General features: G+C 42.6%; 1 protein-coding gene across 4 annotated transcripts; it reads left to right on the forward strand.

Moving 5' to 3' along the window:
• Positions 1 to 13401: 13401 nt before the first annotated feature.
• EEF1AKMT1 (EEF1A lysine methyltransferase 1) lies at positions 13402 to 19817 on the forward strand. 4 transcript variants are annotated; one of them, XM_069972041.1, is made up of 5 exons: positions 13402 to 13665; positions 15418 to 15588; positions 16416 to 16498; positions 16875 to 17155; positions 19328 to 19817. In XM_069972041.1, exons 2-5 carry the CDS (start codon positions 15433 to 15435, stop codon positions 19462 to 19464), a joined length of 657 nt encoding a protein of 218 aa, XP_069828142.1. In that variant the 5' UTR covers positions 13402 to 13665; positions 15418 to 15432; the 3' UTR covers positions 19465 to 19817. The 4 variants fall into 4 exon arrangements, with proteins under 4 accessions (XP_069828142.1, XP_069828144.1, XP_069828143.1 ...); XM_069972043.1 differs by lacking the exon at positions 13402 to 13665 and adding an exon at positions 13729 to 13806; XM_069972042.1 differs by lacking the exon at positions 13402 to 13665 and adding an exon at positions 13888 to 14251.
• Positions 19818 to 20463: the final 646 nt, after the last annotated feature.

A 20463-nucleotide genomic window follows, 5' to 3' on the forward strand; every position in this document is an offset into this window, starting at 1 on the left:
ACATAGAAGATTGTTGGCAGAAAAAGACCCCCTGATCCATCTAGTCCGCCCTTTTAGTATTTTCTTTCTTATTATCTTAGGATGGATATAGGTTTATCTCAGGCAGGTTACATTCAGTTATTGTAGATTTACCAACCACATCTGCTGGAAGTTTGCTCCAGGTATATACTACTCTTTCAGTAAAGTAATACTTTCTCACCTTACTTCTGATCTTTCCTAGGAACACATGCACATCACATAGCTGCCTTTGACTCCAGGTAATTCATGGATGTTCTGAAAACAAGATTTCGTTCTTATTATGTAAAGTGTCGCTGTTGTTTTGAAAAACTTATAACATGTCATAGAGATATAATACAAAAAAGCAATGTCCCAAGGGTGCTATCTATTTGGATCCTTTCTGACCAGTTGTAGGCTTATTTAGCCCAGGAGAGGCCATTGTAGTGTGAAAATGCTAGAGTAGGGACCATGTCTCTGAGGACACCTTAACATGGCGACATGGTACACTTTGTTTGATCAAATAGTTTGCTAAGACTTTCATTTTTTAATGTCTATAGAGCAGGTTTTTATTGTGTGTACACCGGGGGGAGTATGTACGGTAAGGGCTTACACCTGTAGGTTGTTGTTGAACGTTTTGCATGTTGTATGGTTGTATGCCATAGAGACATGTCAAAAGGTTTGATTGGTCCGGGTCTGAGTGTTCAGACCCATATCGTTCAGGAGAATGAGCGGGGAGAGGACCACGCTGCAGTTAGCCCGTTCCCTGCTATGTGTCCTATGATTTCAATCGGGCTTCATAGACATACGTAGGCAGAGCCAGACTGATCACGTGACACAGAACTGGGATTTCTATGGGGATACATAGAAAACGGAAACAGAGTTCCTGTCTCAGCCAGAGAGGTCAGCAGAGAGCACTGTCTCAGACTGAAAATAAAACACCACTTCCTGCAGGACATACAGCAGCTGACAAGTATGGGAAGACTTGAGATTTTTTTAATAGAAGTACATTACAAATCTATATAACTTTCTGATATCAGTTGATTTGAAAGAAAAAGATTTTGGCTGGATAACCCCTTTAAAATACTTCAGTTCTAAAGAGATAGGCTTCTGATGTATACAAATGTAAGCTTTCCTGAGTGCAGCGATGTATAACACTGTGGTGAAATAGCAGCTTTTAAAATCCACACATTTAGTCAATCATAAATCACCAGTTACAAATAAAACTAACACCTAGGAGTGTAACATATTGTTGCCTCTTTGGCCTGAATTATAATTACAGATTGGTTACCTAACAATAATAAAGCGTGCCAAATGTGATACCCGACATTTAACACTGCAGTGAACCAATCATGGGACCAAAGAGAGAATACATGGCGCTCTTTAATGCATTAAAAGGGTACTCCCATCTCATAACGTAGTTATACCTGTAGGGGTTGTCACGCTGAATATCTTTGCATAGACAATCATTTAGCAAACTTGCCTTCTTCTCTTGATATGCTGCTATTTTCCTTTCATTGTTGACATCTCGTTGTCTAGGTTACTGTCCAACACTCTGCTCTAAAAGCATTGGTCTGGCTGGTATATATATGGCTATAATGTAACGTCATGTAATGTAATGTGATGTAACGTCAATTAACAGTAACATTTTAAATCCCCTAAATAGCTAAATAAACTGTAAAGTTTTTACCTTATAAAATATATTTAAACAGTTGTTAAAAAAAAAACAATACACTAGTCATGATTTGTATTTCTGCATTTTTAATAAGCCAAACTATAAAAATATCACATAATTTATGCTACACCATGAGGCTATGTTCACTTACTGTATAAACAAGGGCTATTCCACATGAATGGCCATTGCCTACAAATTACCTACAGCGGAAATTAATGATCAGGATCATTAAGTATGGCCGTAGGTAACGTTAAACAATGGCCGTTCTCATGGAACGCTGTTGTTTATACAGCGTGTGATCTTAGCCTAAATGGGTATTCCGCTCAGGTTAAATACATGTTGAATCACCCCCCCCCCCCTCCCCACTGGTTATTATGTTTTTAGTCTTCTTCCCCCAGTTCTGAGCTGCTGCTTTCTGCTGAAGACAAATAAAACTGTGTGTGAGCGTTTCTCTCTGTCTCCCCCTCCTCTTTGTGACGGCTCATGTAAACATTGTCCCTGGCAGTCTGTTGCTGCACTCTGTAATGCTAGGAGGGTTATTCACAGTGAGGTCACCAGCAACTTGACCTCAGATTAACCCTCCCGGCATCACAGAGTGCAGAAAAAGCCTGCTAGGGACACTGTTTACATGAGCCGTCACAAAAGGGAGGGGGAGACAGAGAGAAATGCTCACACACAGTTTTCTGTGTATTCAGTAGAAAGCAGCAGAATCAGAACTGGGGGAAGGAGACTGAGTAATAATAACAAATACGGAGCAAATTGTCTCCAGGAGGGGGGATGATTTAACATATATTTTACTTGAGTGGAATAACCCTTTAAAAACAAAATGCCTCTCCAAAAACAGAAGCAATTAAAAAATTTAAAACAATCAAAAACTTGTCTGTTGTACTAATGAAAACTACTTGTTACACAGCTATGTGGGTAGGGAAATAAAAAAAGTATTATTCATCTGACAAAAACAAACACATTTTTAAATGTTTGTGTGCTGAAAACATACAATAATGAAAGTACAAAAAATTGCCATAACTGTACAATCCCAGATAATAAATTTGTCCTGTTTATTCTACATTAAAAAGTCACATGTACCTCAAAAAGACAAAAATGAAAAAATAATAATAATAATAATAATAATAATAATAATAATAATAATAAATAAATAGTCCTCATACAGCTTTATGGAAGCAAAGTGTTTATACGGTACATAATGGGCAACACAAAAAGTCTGACCTTACAGGTAGCGTATGTCTGAGACTGTGGGGAAATTTTTAGTATGATGTTACCACTATAGGAGTATGTAGTATAGTATGATGTTACCACTATAGGAGTATGTAGTTTATTATGATGTTACCAGTATAGGAGTATGTAGTCTAGTATGATGTTACCACTATCGGAGTATGTAGTCTAGTATGATGTTACCACTATCGGAGTATGTAGTTTAGTATGATGTTACCACTATCGGAGTATGTAGTTTAGTATGATGTTACCACTATAGGAGTATGTAGTTTAGTATGATGTTTCCACTATAGGAGTATGTAGTCTAGTATGATGTTACCACTATAGGAGTATGTAGTTTATTATGATGTTACCAGTATAGGAGTATGTAGTCTAGTATGATGTTACCACTATCGGAGTATGTAGTCTAGTATGATGTTACCACTATCGGAGTATGTAGTCTAGTATGATGTTACCACTATCGGAGTATGTAGTCTAGTATGATGTTACCACTATAGGAGTATGTAGTTTATTATGATGTTACCAGTATAGGAGTATGTAGTCTAGTATGATGTTACCACTATAGGATTATGTAGTTTAGTATGATGTTACTACTATAGGAGTATGTAGTTTAGTATGATGTTACCACTATAAGAGTATGTAGTTTAGTATGATGTTACCACTATCGGAGTATGTAGTTTAGTATGATGTTACCACTATAGGAGTATGTAGTTTAGTATGATGTTACCACTATAGGAGTATGTAGTTTAGTATGATGTTACCACTATAGGAGTATGTAGTTTAGTATGATGTTACCACTATCGGAGTATGTAGTTTAGTATGATGTTACCACTATCGGAGTATGTAGTTTAGTATGATGTTACCACTATAGGAGTATGTAGTTTAGTATGATGTTACCACTATAGGAGTATGTAGTTTAGTATGATGTTACCACTATCGGAGTATGTAGTCTAGTATGATGTTACCACTATAGGAGTATGTAGTTTATTATGATGTTACCAGTATAGGAGTATGTAGTTTATTATGATGTTACCAGTATAGGAGTATGTAGTCTAGTATGATGTTACCACTATCGGAGTATGTAGTTTAGTATGATGTTACCAGTATAGGAGTATGTAATTTAGTATGATGTTACCAGTATAGGAGTATGTAGTCTAGTATGATGTTACCACTATAGGAGTATGTAGTTTAGTATGATGTTACCACTATAGGAGTATGTAGTTTACTATGATGTTTCTACTATAGGAGTATGTAGTTTAGTATGATGTTACCACTATAGGAGTATGTAGTTTGTATGATGTTAGCACTATAGGAGTATGTAGTTTAGTATGATGTTACCACTATAGGAGTATGTAGTTTAGTATGATGTTACCACTATCGGAGTATGTAGTTTAGTATGATGTTACCACTATAGGAGTATGTAGTTTAGTATGATGTTTCCACTATAGGAGTATGTAGTTTAGTATGATGTTACCACTATAGGAGTATGTAGTTTAGTATGATGTTACCACTATCCGAGTATGTAGTCTAGTATGATGTTACCACTATAGGAGTATGTAGTCTAGTATGATGTTACCACTATCGGAGTATGTAGTCTAGTATGATGTTACCACTATCGGAGTATGTAGTTTAGTATGATGCTAACACTATAGCATACAACTAACCTTAGGGACCTATTAGATTATTTGATTTTTAATGATAAACAATTAACGATAAACGATCAAAAACAAGATTGTTTATCGTTTACTTGAAACCGTTCACCATATTACACAGAACGATAGTCGTTAGTTACAATTATTATTACGATTGTTTACTCCATCTGATCCCAGCAAAAGAAAGAACAATTTGGAATTACACTGAATGATTAGTGAACGAATGTGAAATTACAGAGAACGATTAACAATGATTTTAGGGTCAACGATCAACGACACACAAACGATTTTTCAATCGTTGCCTGCAATTACATAGGACGGTTATCGTTTAAATTCGAACAATATAACGATTTTCCGCATGATAATCGTCCCGTGTAATAGCGCCCTTATTCTATGGCCCATTTCTTCTGTTTGTTTTTGTTGAGTCTTTTTCTATAGTTAATAAACTAAAAGTAAATCACACAGAACCAGCACTGAACTCTCTTTTTCACAGATTAACAGAATTAATGAAGTGATAAAGAACTGGCAGAATGCAAAGGCCAGTAATAACCTGTAATATATTACATAGCGGGACCACACTACACCTTAGTTAAAAAGTTCCCCACTACAAAAAGATCCCGTAGAGCAGGGGTGTCAAACTCAAATACACAGCGGGCCAAAATTAAAAAATTGGAGAAAGTTGCGGGCCAACCTTAATATTTAATGTAGAGTGCGGCACTGCCTTTCCTAAAGTAAATGTCCCCACATGGTAGTTACCCATTATATCCCTCAAGCAGTAGGTAATCCCATAATTGTGCCCCATGTAGTAGCTAGAGATGAGCGAACCGGCCGAGGTTCAGGTTCGTATGAACCTGAACTCTCGGCTTCTGATTCCCGCTGTCTGCAGCCTCCGTCCAGAGGGTGAATACAGCCTGAGGACCACCTGGAAGACTGGGATACAGTCAAAGCCATAGGCTGTATCCTAGTTTTCTAGGGGGTCCTCAGGCTGTATCCACCCTCTTCATGGAGGGGGCAGACAGCGGGAATCAGAAGCTGAGAGTTCAGGTTCATACGAACCTGAAACTCGGCCGGTTCGCTCATTTCTAGTAGTAGCCCCCCCCCCCATAGTGCCCCACATACTAGCCAGGCCCACTATTAGAGCCCCACATAGCAGCCAGCCTTTCCACTAGTGCCCAATATAGTACCCAGCCCTCCCAATAGTCTCTTATATAGTAGCCAGCTCTCCCCAATAGTGTCTTATATAGAAGCCAGTCCCTAAAATAGTCTCTTATACAATACAACCCCTCTCCCATAGTTTTATATAATAGCCAGCTCTCTCCAATAATCTTAGAAAGTAGCCAGATCTCCCAATAGTCTCTTATGTAGAAGCCTGCCCTTCCCAATAGTGTCTTATATAGTAGCCAGCCCTCCAAATAGTCTCTTACATAGTAGCCAGTCCTCCCAATAGTCTTTTATATAAAGCCAGTCCCTTAAATAGTCTCTTATATAGTAGCCAGCCCTCCCCCATAGTTTTATATAATAGCCAGCTCTCTCCAATAGTCTTATAAAGTAGCCAGCCCTCAGTCCAACAGTCTTTTATGTAGAAGCCAGTCCTCCAAATAGTCTCTTATATAGTAGCCAGCCCTCCAAATAGTCTCTTATAAAGTAGCCAGTCCAAGCGGCTGTCCAGACCACCCATATTTTAATCCGCTGCAACGTCAGGCGGGCCAGATTTAATACAGTGATGTCAAGCCTATTCAGAGCCTGGCACACATGGCTGACATGATGCTGGACTGCTTTTCCCAGGACAAACGCATTGTCCACATTATTGAATGTTCGCAATCCTCAACCCTTGTTATAAAGATAAGGTGTCCTCTTTTATTCCGGTGGAGGAGAGGAGCCATCGATTTCAGGAATACCATAAAGTAATCTTGCAGAACATGATGGAAATATTTCCACCTACCATTGCTGGCGGCAGAGAGAGTTACTCCCAGAGCCTGACAACATCCATCAAGTCCACAGCCACCAGGGGGACACTCTCAAAGGTGTGGGACACATTCATTGTACCCCCTTCCAAAACTTCCATCACTGCGGGTCCTATTATGAGCAGGAGGGACAAGTATCGGCGGATGTTGCGGGAGTTCCTGGCCGATAGCAACCCTGTCCTCCGCGATCCCTCGACACCCTACACCTATTGCGTGTCCAAGTTGGACACGTGGCTGGAACTGTTCCTGTCAGAAAAAGTGTTAAGCGCAGCCAAGGGCATCATCACAGACAAGCGCAGCCGCCTGTCAATTGACAGTGCTGACCGGTTGACGCTCATAAAAATAAACAGCCACTGGATTGACCCAGTCTTTGCTTTTCTACCAGTGAAAAGCAGCCAAAAGTAAAGCGCCATGTGTCTGCTTCAGCTCATTTTCTCCTCCTCCTCATCCACCGTAGAAATGGGCCATTTAAAAAAAAAAACAGCATAAGGCTGGGTTCACACTACGTATATTTCAGTCAGTATTGTGGTGCTCATATTGCAACCAAAACCAGGAGTGGATTAAAAACACAGAAAAGATCTGTTCACACAATGTTGAAATTGAGTGGATGGCCGCCATATAACAGTAAATAACTGCCATTATTTCACTACAACAGCCGTTTTTTAAAAATAACAGCAAATATTTGCCATTAAATGGCTGCCATCCACTCAATTTCAACATTGTGTGAACAGATCCTTTCTGTGTTTTTAATCCACTCCTGGTTTTGGTTGCAATATGAGGACCACAATACTGACTAAAATATACGTAGTGTGAACCCAGCCTTAAGGCTCACCTGAAGGGCCATGTTCATAATTTTTTCAGGGGCTCACCTCAAGCCCTACAAATCACTGTTTGTAGGGCTCAGCTCTAGGGCCTAAAAAGTAATGTTTGTTGGGCTTACCTCGTCAAACTACATTTTTGGATGGCTCAACTCAAGGGCATCTAGATAAATTTTTAGAGGGCTCACCTCAACGGCATCATAATCAATTTTTGGAAGGTCTCAATTCTAACTTGTCTAACACCATTTTTGGAGAGCTCACCTCAAGAGCATCAAAATAACTTTTTAAAGGGCAAACCTCTACAGCATCAAAATCAATTTTTTTGAATGTTTTAATTATAACTTGTCTAACTCCATTTTTGGAGGCCTCAACTCAAAGGCTTAAACTCTATTTTGGAGGGCTTAACTTATTTTTTGTCAATGCTCATGCCAATTGGTATTGATAATTTTGGTGCCCTCTGGCTTCCCTACCTACAATAATTAGGCTCTCATGCACAATTGCATCAGGGTGTGGGCCAAAAACTTGGCATTTCAGCGTTCAATCCGATTCTTGCTATTTTAGTAGTATTCTTGTGTTGTCCATTTCAAACCATTTTATATCTAGATACAAACTTGTTGGCGGTGTCCTCTGCCTTCCTTTCATTTTGTAGGTGCTTCAAAGGCAGAAGGCGGCAGGCCGATAAAGGTCACTTTGGTGGCTGTTTTTTAATCTTCAATTTCAAATTAACTTGAATTCAATTCAATCTTTTATTTATTTTTTTTAATTAAATCAAATCGAATGGGAATGTTGGAGGCCTCACCTCAAGGGCCACAAAATCAATTTTTGGAGGACTCACTTCAAGGGCCTGCTAATTTTCTTTCAATATGCTTTTAGGTGGAAGAAGTGACTGTTTAGCAGGCAGGATCAATCAGGTCGGTAGAGGCGATAATAGTGGGTGGTTTTCCCATCAAATTCAATTTAACTTTGCCTTCTCCTAGATACTCTTTAAAGGATCTTCAAGTGTGAATATTCAATTTCCAGAATCTCTTAAGAAGACTGTATTGTTATCAGTTTTCCTGTAACTCCCAGGATTTTTGGAGGACTCATTTCACCGACGGGCCTCAATTTCAGTTTTTACATGGTTTTCATGAGAACCACACCCCTTTATGTGTAGAACGTATCTGACCACATCACACACTAGAGATGAGCGAACCTGCCGGATTTCTGGTTCGTACGAACCAGAAATCTCGGCGTCTGACTCCCGCTGTCTTCCGGCTCTGTGCAGCGGGTGGATACAGCGCAAGGAACGCCTAGAAAACTGGGATACAGCCTATGCCATAGGCTGTATCCCAGTTTTCCAGGCGTTCCTTAGGCTGTATCCACCCACTGCAAGGAGCCGGCAGACAGCTGGAGTCAGATGCCGAGATTTCTGGTTCGTACAAACCAGAAATCCGTCAGGTTCGCTCATCTCTATCACACACAAACACACAATGACAGTTAGCGGTGGGTGCTGTTTGATTTCCCCCTTTCCTATGCCATCTGTAGTTGTCATAGGCAATGTGATTTAAAGGGGTGCATTAAAATGTTTCTTTTGCTTTAAATCTGGCTTTCTAGTATCACAGTCTACTCGAATCAAATTTGAAAATTTTCGAATAGTTCACTACTTGCCCATCTCTAATAGAGATGTAATATAATTTCACATAGTATAATTTATAAAAATATGTTTACGGAAGCTATATTTCCACCAGTTACCACTGTTTCTGGAGCAGAGTTGTGGTCGGTTACTTAGACAACGAGCTGTTAACAATGGGAGGAAAATAGCAGCATATCATGAAAAGAGAAAATTGCTAAATGAATGTATTTGCAGAAATAGTTATCTTGATGAGCCCTACAAGTATAACTTGGGATGGGAAAACCCCTTTAAGTGGTAATAGTTATATTGATTCGGATGTCATGGGCATTGGGCAGCTGTCTGTCCTCATTCTCAGCCATTACCTAGGGTTGTAGCCTCACGGTTCCTCATGAGAGTTTATGGCTAAGGAGGTATTGTTCTTGGCTGGGTATGAATCCCAGCGCTGGAACTTCCACTGCATCACAATCCAAAAAACACATCTACTTTCTTGCAAAAACAGCACTTCACCTGTCCTTAGATTGTTTGCGATATTACAATTAAGCTCTATTCACTTTAACCCCTTCCCACACCACGACCTGTAAGGCAGCATTGAGAGGGCTCACAACGCAAGCCCACTGGATACTGAGTGGCTCCTGGCTATCAGCAGCTAAGGACCGCGGCTAATAGCGAGCTATTTTAACTGTTAAAATGCTGCTGTCAATTCTAAAAGCTGCATTTAAACAGTAGAAATACCTGTCACTGGTGGCTCCCCGCGATGTGATGACGGGGAGATGATCGGCTGAGGAGGTAGCGGAGACCTCTGCTTGATGCTGCTGTGGATCGTGATTGCTACAGTGCAGAAATCAAGATGAATCAATGCAGTCCTGCATTTAACCCTATAAGCAATCATGGTTTTGCTCATAGAAGGACTGCAAAAGTCTATTAAAAATTTATTTAAAAAAAGCTTTTTAAAAAAGCTGTTTCTGGAAGAAAGTGGCCATGGTTTTCTAAGCCTGGTAAGTCTCTTACTAACCTAAATGTCCTTTTAAAGACCACCCCAATGTATTAAAGATACAACTGATATACTTTATAGTATTTATCAGACCCCTCTAGGTCTGCTTTGCACAGTGGTATTTGTTTCTGTGCTGTACTCTTGTGATATTTTGAGCTATTTCGGGCAGCACTGTGGTGTCCAGCACTACTGAAGAGGTTTGTTGTGCTCACTGTGGTTTTTGGTGCTGATAGCGTACATTATGTACCCCATCCCCATGAGTGCTTATAGTTAAATAGTGCACGGACAGAGGGAGGAACCATTGATTCCCCTCTCTGACATTACCTCTTGTGGCTGCGGGCAGTATTTTGCCTCCAGCCACAAGAGAGCGCTCTTTCCTCCCGGCGCATGAGTGACGTCACACATACACAGTGGGGAAATGAGTTACTAGGGCAGCGCTGCAGGCAGGTGCGTATGTTTTTTTAAAATTACACATGGGGGGGGGGGGGTGCCTACATGGTTGGGAGGTGGTGGGAGGGTTAACTCGCAGGGGAGATGCCTAATATGGTGGGAGGGGGCTTACAGGGGGATGTCTACAGGGGAGTCTCAACTACATTACATATTATGGGAGCTAAGTGCCAATAGGATTACCTTCAGGTGATGCCTACTGGGGAGGGGATTACCCTAAGGGAAAGCCTACATGAAGAAAACAACATACTGGGGGATACCTTCAGGCAGGCTACCTACAGTGGAGAGTAGGACAGAAAGACCTAAGTACTATATGAGAGTCACAGAGGGGCCTAAGTACTATATTGGGCCACAGAGGGGCACTGTCCTCTACATGGTGGCAACGGTGGTGGTGGGGGTGGGGGGTTATTACTGTGTAGGGACGCAGAGGGATCTTAAGTACTATTTAGGATGTGGACACAATCCATGGGACCTGATCTAAAGGAGCACATAATAGGCAAAGTTATAGTGTGGAGCAATACAGATGGGGAGTTTATATAGAGATGCTGATGCTGGGGTCTGTAATGTGCTGGGGGCCAATACTGGGGTCTGTAATATGCTGGGGGCCTGTAATGTGCTGGGGGCCTGATACTAGGGTCTGTAATATGCTGGGGGCCTGTAATGTGCTGGGGGCCTGTTACTGGGGTCTGTAATATGCTGGGTGCCTGATACTGGGGTCTGTAATGTACTGGGGGCATGATACTAGGGTCTGTAATATGCTGGGGACCTGATAATGGGGTCTGTAATATGCTGGGAGGCCTGATACTGGGGTCTGTAATATGCTAGGAGGCCTGATACTGGGGTGTGTAATGGGCTGGGGGCCTAATACTGGGGTCTGTAATATGCTGGGGGCCTGATACTGGGGTCTGTTATATGCTGGAGGCCTTATACTGGGGTCTGTAATGTGCTGGGGACCTGATACTGGGGTCTGTAATATGCTGGGGGCCTGATACTGGGGTCTGTAATGTGCTGGGGACCTGATACTGGGGTCTATAATATGCTGGGGACCTGATACTGGGGCCTGTAATGTTCTAGGGGCCTGATACTGGGATCTGTAATATGCTGGAGGCCTGATACTGGGGTCTGTAATGTACTGGGGGCCTGATACTGGGGTCTGTAATATGCTGGGGACCTGATACTGGGGTCTGTAATATGCTGGGGGCCTCATACTGGGGTCTATAATGTACTGGGGGCCTGATACTGGGGTGTGTAATATGCTGGGGACCTGATACTGGGGTGTGTAATATGCTGGGGACCTGATACTGGGGTCTGTAATGTACAGGGGGCCTGATACTGGGGTCTGTAATATGCTGGGGGCCTGATACTGGGGTCTGTAATGTGCTGAGGACCTGATACTGGGGTCTATAATATGCTGGGGACCTGATACTGGGGTTTGTAATGTTCTAGGGGCCTGATACTGGGATCTGTAATATGCTAGAGGCCTGATACTGGGGTCTGTAATGTACTAGGGGCCTGATACTGGGGTCTGTAATATGCTGGGGACCTGATACTGGGGTCTGTAATATGCTGGGGGCCTCATACTGGGGTATGTAATGTACTGGGGGCCTGATACTGGGGTGTGTAATATGCTGGGGACCTGATACTGGGGTGTGTAATATGCTGGGGACCTGATACTGGGGTCTGTAATGTACTGGGGGCCTGATACTGGGATCTGTAATATGCTGGGGGCCTGATACTGGGGTCTGTAATGTGCTGGGGACCTGATACTGGGGTCTATAATATGCTGGGGACCTGATACTGGGGTCTGTAATGTTCTGGGGGCCTGATACTGGGATCTGTAATATGCTGGGGGCCTGATACTGGGGTCTGTAATGTACTGGGGGCCTGATACTGGGGTCTGTAATATGCTGGGGACCTGATACTGGGGTCTGTAATATGCTGGGGGCCTCATACTGGGGTCTGTAATGTACTGGGGGCCTGATACTGGGGTGTGAAATATACTGGGGACCTGATACTGTGGTGTGTAATATACTGGGGACCTGATACTGTGGAGTGTAATATGCTGGGGACCTGATACTGGGGTCTGTAATGTACTGGGGGCCTGATACTGGGATCTGTAATATGCTGGGGACCTGATACTGTGGTCTGTAATGCACTGGGGGCCTGATACTGGGGTGTGTAATATGCTGGGGACCTGATACTGGGGTGTGTAATATGCTGGGGGCCTCATACTGGGGTCTGTAATGTACTGGGGGTCTGATACTGGGATCTGTAATATGCTGGGGACCTGATACTGGGGTGTGTAATATGCTGGGGGCCTCATACTGGGGTCTGTAATGTACTGGGGGCCTGATACTGGGATCTGTAATATGCTGGGGACCTGATACTGAGGTGTGTAATATGCTGGGGACCTGATACTGGGGTGTGTAATATGCTGTGGACCTGATACTGGGGTGTGTAATATGCTGGGGACCTGATACTGGGGTGTGTAATATGCTGTGGACCTGATACTGTGGTGTGTAATATGCTGTGGACCTGATACTGGAGTCTGTAACGCTCCCTCTGTATTGTCCTAACTGTATGAGTGTGTTTGTTATTTTAATGCAGGGACAGACAGCAGGTATGGCTTTATCTTTCCCTGGAAACCCCCTTTAATACCGGTGTGGAATCAGCATTGGGTTATACTAAAGCCAATATCAGCTACACACAGGGGCCCTGGACTCCCATGATTCACTCTTTATTATTATCCGCCCCATGCTGCCTGCCATGCGCCAGGCATAGTGTGCCCCTCATGAGTCCTTAGTTAGAGCCGGTGCGGAGCCGCATCAGCCCTGGCAGCCAATAAGGAGCCGAGCAGGTGAAATGTTTTGCGGTCCTGTCACCGTAAGGGCACGTGCTGCCTACTTCCGGGAAATACTTGTAGAGCATCAACAGTAGGACCTTGAATACATTAGTCACATGACGATAAGGACCAATGAAAGGCGGCTTTGAATCAGTTGCCCGTGGCGTCATAAAGGTCCTTCTACCGCTCATGACAGCACGTGCTGAGTGAAGACTAGAAAGAGATAGTCCCTCAAAAAGAGTTAAAACTTCAGATCAGCTCACAGCTTCTACCTCACACTGAAGCACCACAACATTCTGTACAGCCATCACAGCCGACGGGTCGGCTTTTAATAGCGCACTGTATTCAGTGGGCGGGGCGAAAGGGCGAAGCATGATGGGAATTGTAGTTTCCTATCTCGCCTTCACCATTTGAGCAGAAATCTCTCCGCGTGTCAGGTGAGAATCGGGATCTTTACTCGCTAGTTGTGTTACACTGGTTATTACATCACGCTATATCCAGTCAATTGTAGACTAGACACACGGCGTGGCGTGATGACGTCATCAGACTGCTGCTACGGTCGGGCACACCTGTAGAAGGTATTGAACTCATGGCAGAGGTTGTTGCCCATAGCAACCTATCAGCACAGATTTCATTTCTTAAAGTGATGTGGCAAAACGAAGTTTGTGATTGGTTGCCATGGACATCAAAGTCAGGACAGTATGACCTCATAAATAGGATGTGTCAGCTCCTTCTGGCCGCACTGTTACCATGGGAACCTGTCCCCTCCTGGCATATATTGGCTTTGAAAGGAGGCACATGCTTTATGGCGGTGTTCACATTATCGCTATCGCTAGAAAATTGTTAAATCATTCGGATTTGAACGATAATCGCTTAGTGTAAGAGCAGACAACGATTAAACAACCAACGATTTAATAGAATTTGGACCTATTTTTATCGTTGATCGTTTGCAAATAGTTTGCATGTATTAAGACGTCGTTCGCAGTAGAGGCGACGACAGGACGAACACAATAACTATCATAGGTAACGATCATCTTTCCGTGTAATTGAGTGGACGATTTCAGGTCGTTCACCATAGCGACCCTTTGAGTTCTAGTATCGTTAATAAAAACGATTTGTGTAATAGTACCCATACAATATGTGGGCAACAGCAGACCCATTACCCATTAACTTTAAAGGGGTTATCCAGTGCTACAAAAACATGGCCACTTTCTTCCAGAGACAGCCATACTCTTGTCTCCAGTTCAGGTGCTGTTTTCAATTAAGCTCCGGCTGCCTTTTGGTCTGAGCTGCGGCTTGAGACACAACGTCTCAAGGCAGCTCAGCCATTTATCGACCATAGCGTCACGTCTCAAGCCGCAGCTCAGACCAGGAAGCGGCAGCCGGACAGGAGAACAGGGCAGCGCGATCCAGGACCCAGCGCTGGAACCGGGGAGGTAAGTGACTGGCACCTTCTATATCCACCCCCTTCCCGGCCAAACAATAAAATTGACCCCAGCCTTGAGTACCTCTTTAACCCTTCTTGGGCGATTATACATCTCACTTATATGATTTTGGCGATATTGCACCAAGGAGCGCCTGTCTGCTTTTTGTTCTAGTGCCATGGTATATGGTCTGCCTGCTGTATACCAGCATCATACCCCAAGAATATGATGGGACCATAATCATCTGTTACCAGCAGGGCTGTGGAATTGATAAGATGCAGCTCCAACTTCAACTCCGACTCGTGACTCCTTGGTAAATGGCCGGTCATACACCAAGGAAGTTATTTATCCCACTGGTTCTTATTGATCTGGCTCAGCAGCTTCTCCCTAATGTCCTACATGATCCTGGGGCGACTTCTGAGGGAATAAGGCAAAGATATAAAGCAGATATTTGTCAAAAAGACAAACTGCCAAATAGTGACCGATAACATCTCCCCGACCACCCTTATCTAATAGGGCCAGTGCTTTATTACTGATATATGGAGAAAATGCTTCACCCTTTGTAACTAAATGTATGTGAGAAATTTTTTCTGTATTTTTTTTTTTTCTGACTCCGAATTCATCCAAAACTAGCTCCGACTCTTAACTAATATGACCGCTATTACAGATCATGGAAGCCGTCACCCATAAGAGATATAACTAATCGCAGTGACTGGTACGTTCCTGGTATAGACTGGTAACTGACCTGATGTTTCTGGCTTCCAGGCATTCATCAGAGATATGGACGCCAGTGATGATGATGACGAGGTTCCTCAGCTCTCGGCTCACACTTTGGCAGCATTACAGGTGTTTTACACTGAACAGGAGCAGCGAGAGTCTCAGAAGGCCGGGCCGGGCTATGACAGGTTTGCAGTTGGAGCCGTTGAAGAGGACTGGGTGAGGCGCCATCTTATTCCATCTGGTGCTGGTGTGCCACCCTCCAATATTGTTGCAATCTTAAAGGGATATTCCAGCCTTTGTGTAAAAGTTGATATACTGTGGTGGGGAATAGGAAGAAGAAGAAAAAAAATGTATATATAATATATATTTTTTTTTTTACCCTTTCACTCTTCTTTCTGCTTCCGAGATGAACGATCAGGAACAGTACCTGCTACCTTACCCAGGTGATGGGATATCGCTGCGGGTAACCATTGGCTGAGACAGCGGGTCCTGCCCCTAAGTATCTTGTAAGCAGGATGAAGAGAGGACCAGGGGACGGCCAGTCTCATAGACTGAATAAAACGTCAGTGCCCATTTTTCATAATGTGGATAGGTGATGAGTTATGATGACATATTATTTACTATACCATATTAAGGTTCAACAAGCAGCCAAGCAGACAGATATCTATACTGAGGGAAGTAAAGGAGTTTAAAAAAAAATCAATCAATCGATAAAATAATATACACAAATAGGGGGCTAACAGTTGGTTAGAGATGGGCGGCTTTGAGCATACTCGAGTCCGTTTGATTACCGATGGCCAAAGAATACAGCCATAGGGGGAACCATGGGTTGAGTCAGTTTAGATAACCGTGTCCTCATCCAGTTCTGATATTGATGAGATGTGATATCTCTACAGACTGACACTCTCCATTATTCTCTCATCCGGTACCAAAATGATAGATGAACTGTCTGATTTTTTTTTTTGTTATAAAACTTTATTTTATTAGCTGACCTGCAGGGGGAGCACTCTAGTAATATATCTTTTATGTATTTCCTTTACTAGCAATTGAGCCAGTTTTGGTACAGTGATGAAACAGCACTGAGTCTGGCTAAAGAAGCAATAGAGGCCTCTGGGAGAAATGGAAGGTAAGGAAGTGTCACGTGGACACTTGATAAATGCTAAGTGGTGAATAGTTTGGGTATGCCTCTGACGCTGATATTGATGGCCTATGATCAGTTTTCTGCCAGCCACAGCGCCTGCATACACTGTAAAAATACACAAGAGCAGAGCACTCCATACATTGTGTGGTGGGGTTACTGCAGCTCAACTCACAATCACTACAACTATTTTGGGGGGTGACAAATATGAGGTCTGCAAAAATCTCTCACAGCTCTTATTATTATATCTTGCTTGTCTCCATTTCTAAAGAACATTCATCCATATCCAGCAGATCTTCCTAAAAGCTGCAGACTTTTACAGCCTCCTATACCCTCTCTGTACTCTTGTTGTGTCTTCTTATAGGATCGCTTGTGTGAGCGCTCCCAGTGTCTATCAGAAGCTTAAAGGACTGGTCGGAGATGATGTGACTGTGTACTTGCTGGAATATGACAGGCGGTTTTCGGTGTATGGCAATGACTTTGTCTTCTATGATTACAATAACCCGCTAGACCTGCCAGACAGACTGCAGCAGCACAGCTTTGATATAGTATTAGCGGACCCTCCGTACCTGTCTGAAGAATGTCTCCGCAAAACCACCCAGACCATTCAGTTTTTGTCCAAAGAGAAAATTCTGCTGTGCACAGGTATGTAATAATAATAGCGAGTATTCCCCTGTATGATAATACAGTATATCCTGTCTAAACCTCTGTCACTTAGGGTACTTTTACACTAAACGATTATTATTGGCCGTTCTGGCCGATAATCCTTATGTGTAATAGCTCATGTTGAAAGGCAATGGTCAGCCGACATGCAAAATGTTGGCTGATCATTGATTTTTAAATATGAACCAAAATCCCTATAATGATAGCGATGATCCGCTGGCCGTCACCCCATGTAATAGAAGCAGCAGCAGTAGACCGCCACTCTCTTCTATGGGCTACCAGGATGGTCTAAAGACTGTCTGGGAAGCCCCCCTGCTCCTCACTCGATTATTACATTACACGCACAAACATTACACTATTACTTGCACAGACAGCGAGCAGCGAACAAGGAGCAAGTGTGTTCCGGTCAACGCTCACTGACCTCTCTCATATCCGGCTATGTAATACGGCCCTTAGTAATAAAGTTATATGCTTCCCTCCAGCAGCTCCTGATCCCCATCCCCATAGATGTCTGTAGAAAACAGCTGCAACCTGATCCCTCAGTAACTTAATAATCCATCTTCATGTTTGCCTCTATGAAGATGTATTTTACCATTGTATTGAGTATGAGAGGTCAGCAGTGGAGGGAGGAAGAGAGGATTCCGATAAGTAGAGAAAGAGACCCATTTCTGTAATTCTATATATTACAAAGGTTCTTGTACTATTGATGTACAGAAAGTTGTTATTGAGTGGCAGTGGACTAAGGATGTAGTATTATATATAACAAACCTCATTGCTTTCTGTGTATAGACGTGTGGGGGATATATGGCACAATACATACCTGTAAGTAAATGCAATATACCATTGGTTGAATATTGGTTCTCCTAGGAGGAGAATGAAAATAAAGCAAGTGGAAATCAGCTCACCTCTATTATTCCTAGGAATCTCAGTACATTCGGGAGGGTGCACAGCTCCTGCAGTGGCCAACAGACAATGAATTTGGCATGTTGAGGATGATGTGGCTCCAGCACTTCAAAAATTGGTTAAAATAGATTTACTTTATTAAATCATAATGTTAAAGTGTCGTTGTCGTTTACTTTTTTTTTTGCCGAAATCAATAGTACAGGCGATTTTAAGAAATTTTGTAATTGGGTTAATTAGCCAAAAATGAATTTTTATCACGAGAAAGCAGTTTGAAGCTCTCCCCCCTGTCTACATTGTTCTCTATGGAGAGGGGAGGGGTGGAGGGAGATGAGGCACCAAAACAGGACACCAAAGAGTTAATTTACAGCTACATCACCAGGCCATTGCCTCTGAAGTCAGCACTGACCTCTCTGACCTCTGAATACGTCTTTCACACAGCTCCCGCTGTGTAATACTTTGTTCTCTGCTCTCTGCTTCCGACTAATCTCCCCCCTCTCCCCTCCCCTCTCCATAGAACAGACATGGGCATGTCTGATGCAACAAGACATGATTTCCTGATAATGAGCAGTGAATGAGAGAGAGGAGGGGGGGACCTGGGGAAAGTCTTTTTGAATACAGATAATGGCAGATTTGCCTAATAAACCGAAATACAAAGTTTCTTAAAATCGCCTGGACTATTGATTTCTGCAAAAAAAAATACGACAGTGACTCTTTAAAATAAGTAATACAATCTACGCTGTCTCGTAAGATGTAAGAATCTTACTAGACAGAGAAGATTGTACCACTTATTTTAACATTAGGAGTTAATAAAGTTAATATATTTTTAACCAATTTTTGGAGTGCTGGAGCCACATCATCCTCAACTTATAGGAGGAGAATAAATTCACAACAGGTAGGAGAGGCAGATGACCTGCGACAGTCATCAGATTACACACTGAGCATTTGTTCTATATACAGCTTGGATATAACAGTAGAGACACGGCTAAGAGCGACAGTCGTTTAGCATATTCATTGCTTCACCATGGCACAAGTCTGTACCAAGTCTTTCTATATGTTATTACCCTTCACCTCATTGTTACTTCGGTTTTCCTCACCTGAAGTGCTTCAATGACGTCTGCATACACTGAGCATGTGACAGCTGATCTGTGGCCTTGGTGGTCATGTACAGTACATGCGGATGCATAGAGAGTCATACACAAGGCCATGCTTCCCTATGGAGTTTTGATTGATCCAGCTTTTCTTGTCTTCCAGGTGCAGTGATGGAGGATTTAGTGACTCAGATACTTGGACTGAAGTTGTGTAAATTTATTCCCAAGCACAACCGTTCACTTGCCAACGAGTTTAGATGTTTTGCTAACTATGAAATTGGTCTTGATGCTGCATCCTGAATACCTGACATCTTCTGACTGGATCTGTAGAACTGGATCAGTCCTGAACGGCAGTAACACCGGCCTTGTCCACACTGACAACGGGACCTTATGTGCACATTCTACATAATGCAGAGGCCCTGGTGGTGTCCAGGATGGATTTTACTGATCATTGTTCCCGTGTATGTAAAATGTAGACTTGCTCCACAAGAAAATCAGAAGGCTTTGCCTGTCATATCAGCGGTCAGCATATAGGTACACGGCTGAGATACATCCTGATGAATGGTACATATGTACAGCTTGATGGGAAATCATAATTAAAGGGAGACCACTGAATTTTGTAAACTCTGATCTATATGTTCTGTATCAGTAAATAAAACCTTATTTTTTTGTTACTTTGCTTATTTGTGGGATCATATATTCAGAGTAAATATATAAATAAATAAATTAAAAAAAAAAATATATATATATATATATATTACATACACACACACACACACACACAAAATTAGGCAGGTTATTATATTTTAGTTCTGTGCACAGAATTTTATTTTATGAAATGTACACATTTCTAACAAATATCGTTTCTCCTCTAAGGAAATATTCATACATGAGGTGTTTGCTGCAGGTTTGATACTGTGTAAATCAGTGTTAGGCCTTATTCACACCTTCCGCAAGGTTGTCTCCTTCGCACCCATTGATTTCTATTGCTCTATTCACACATTCCGCTTTTTCATGGATCTGCAGTCCGTTCCTTGAATAAATAGGACCTGTCCTACTGCAGACAGGGCCGTATTTGCCACTAGGCACCCGTGGTCCGGTGCCTAGGGCATCACCCTGCAGGGGGTGGCACCTTCTGAGCACAAAAAAAAAAAAAAAATAATTCACCCTCATGGTTGCTAATGAGTGTGGGTGGGGCCATGATCGAGGGGGAGGAGTCACGATAGTGGCAGGGAGAGCGTGTGCAGTGCTCTCTGATGTCAGCTCCTTGCTTCAGTGATGGAGCTGGCAGCGCGGCTC

This window comes from Dendropsophus ebraccatus, chromosome 5, assembly GCF_027789765.1.
Source record: "Dendropsophus ebraccatus isolate aDenEbr1 chromosome 5, aDenEbr1.pat, whole genome shotgun sequence".
Classification (NCBI taxonomy): Eukaryota; Metazoa; Chordata; class Amphibia; order Anura; family Hylidae; genus Dendropsophus; species Dendropsophus ebraccatus.

Coding starts and splice junctions, on each gene's coding strand:
- EEF1AKMT1 (XM_069972041.1), top strand. CDS start 15,433: ATGGACGCCAGTGATGATGATGACGAGGTTCCTCAGCTCTCGGCTCAC. Junction 16,499..16,874: donor GCCTCTGGGAGAAATGGAAG/GTAAGGAAGTGT, acceptor GTCTTCTTATAG/GATCGCTTGTGTGAGCGCTC. Junction 17,156..19,327: donor GAAAATTCTGCTGTGCACAG/GTATGTAATAAT, acceptor CTTGTCTTCCAG/GTGCAGTGATGGAGGATTTA.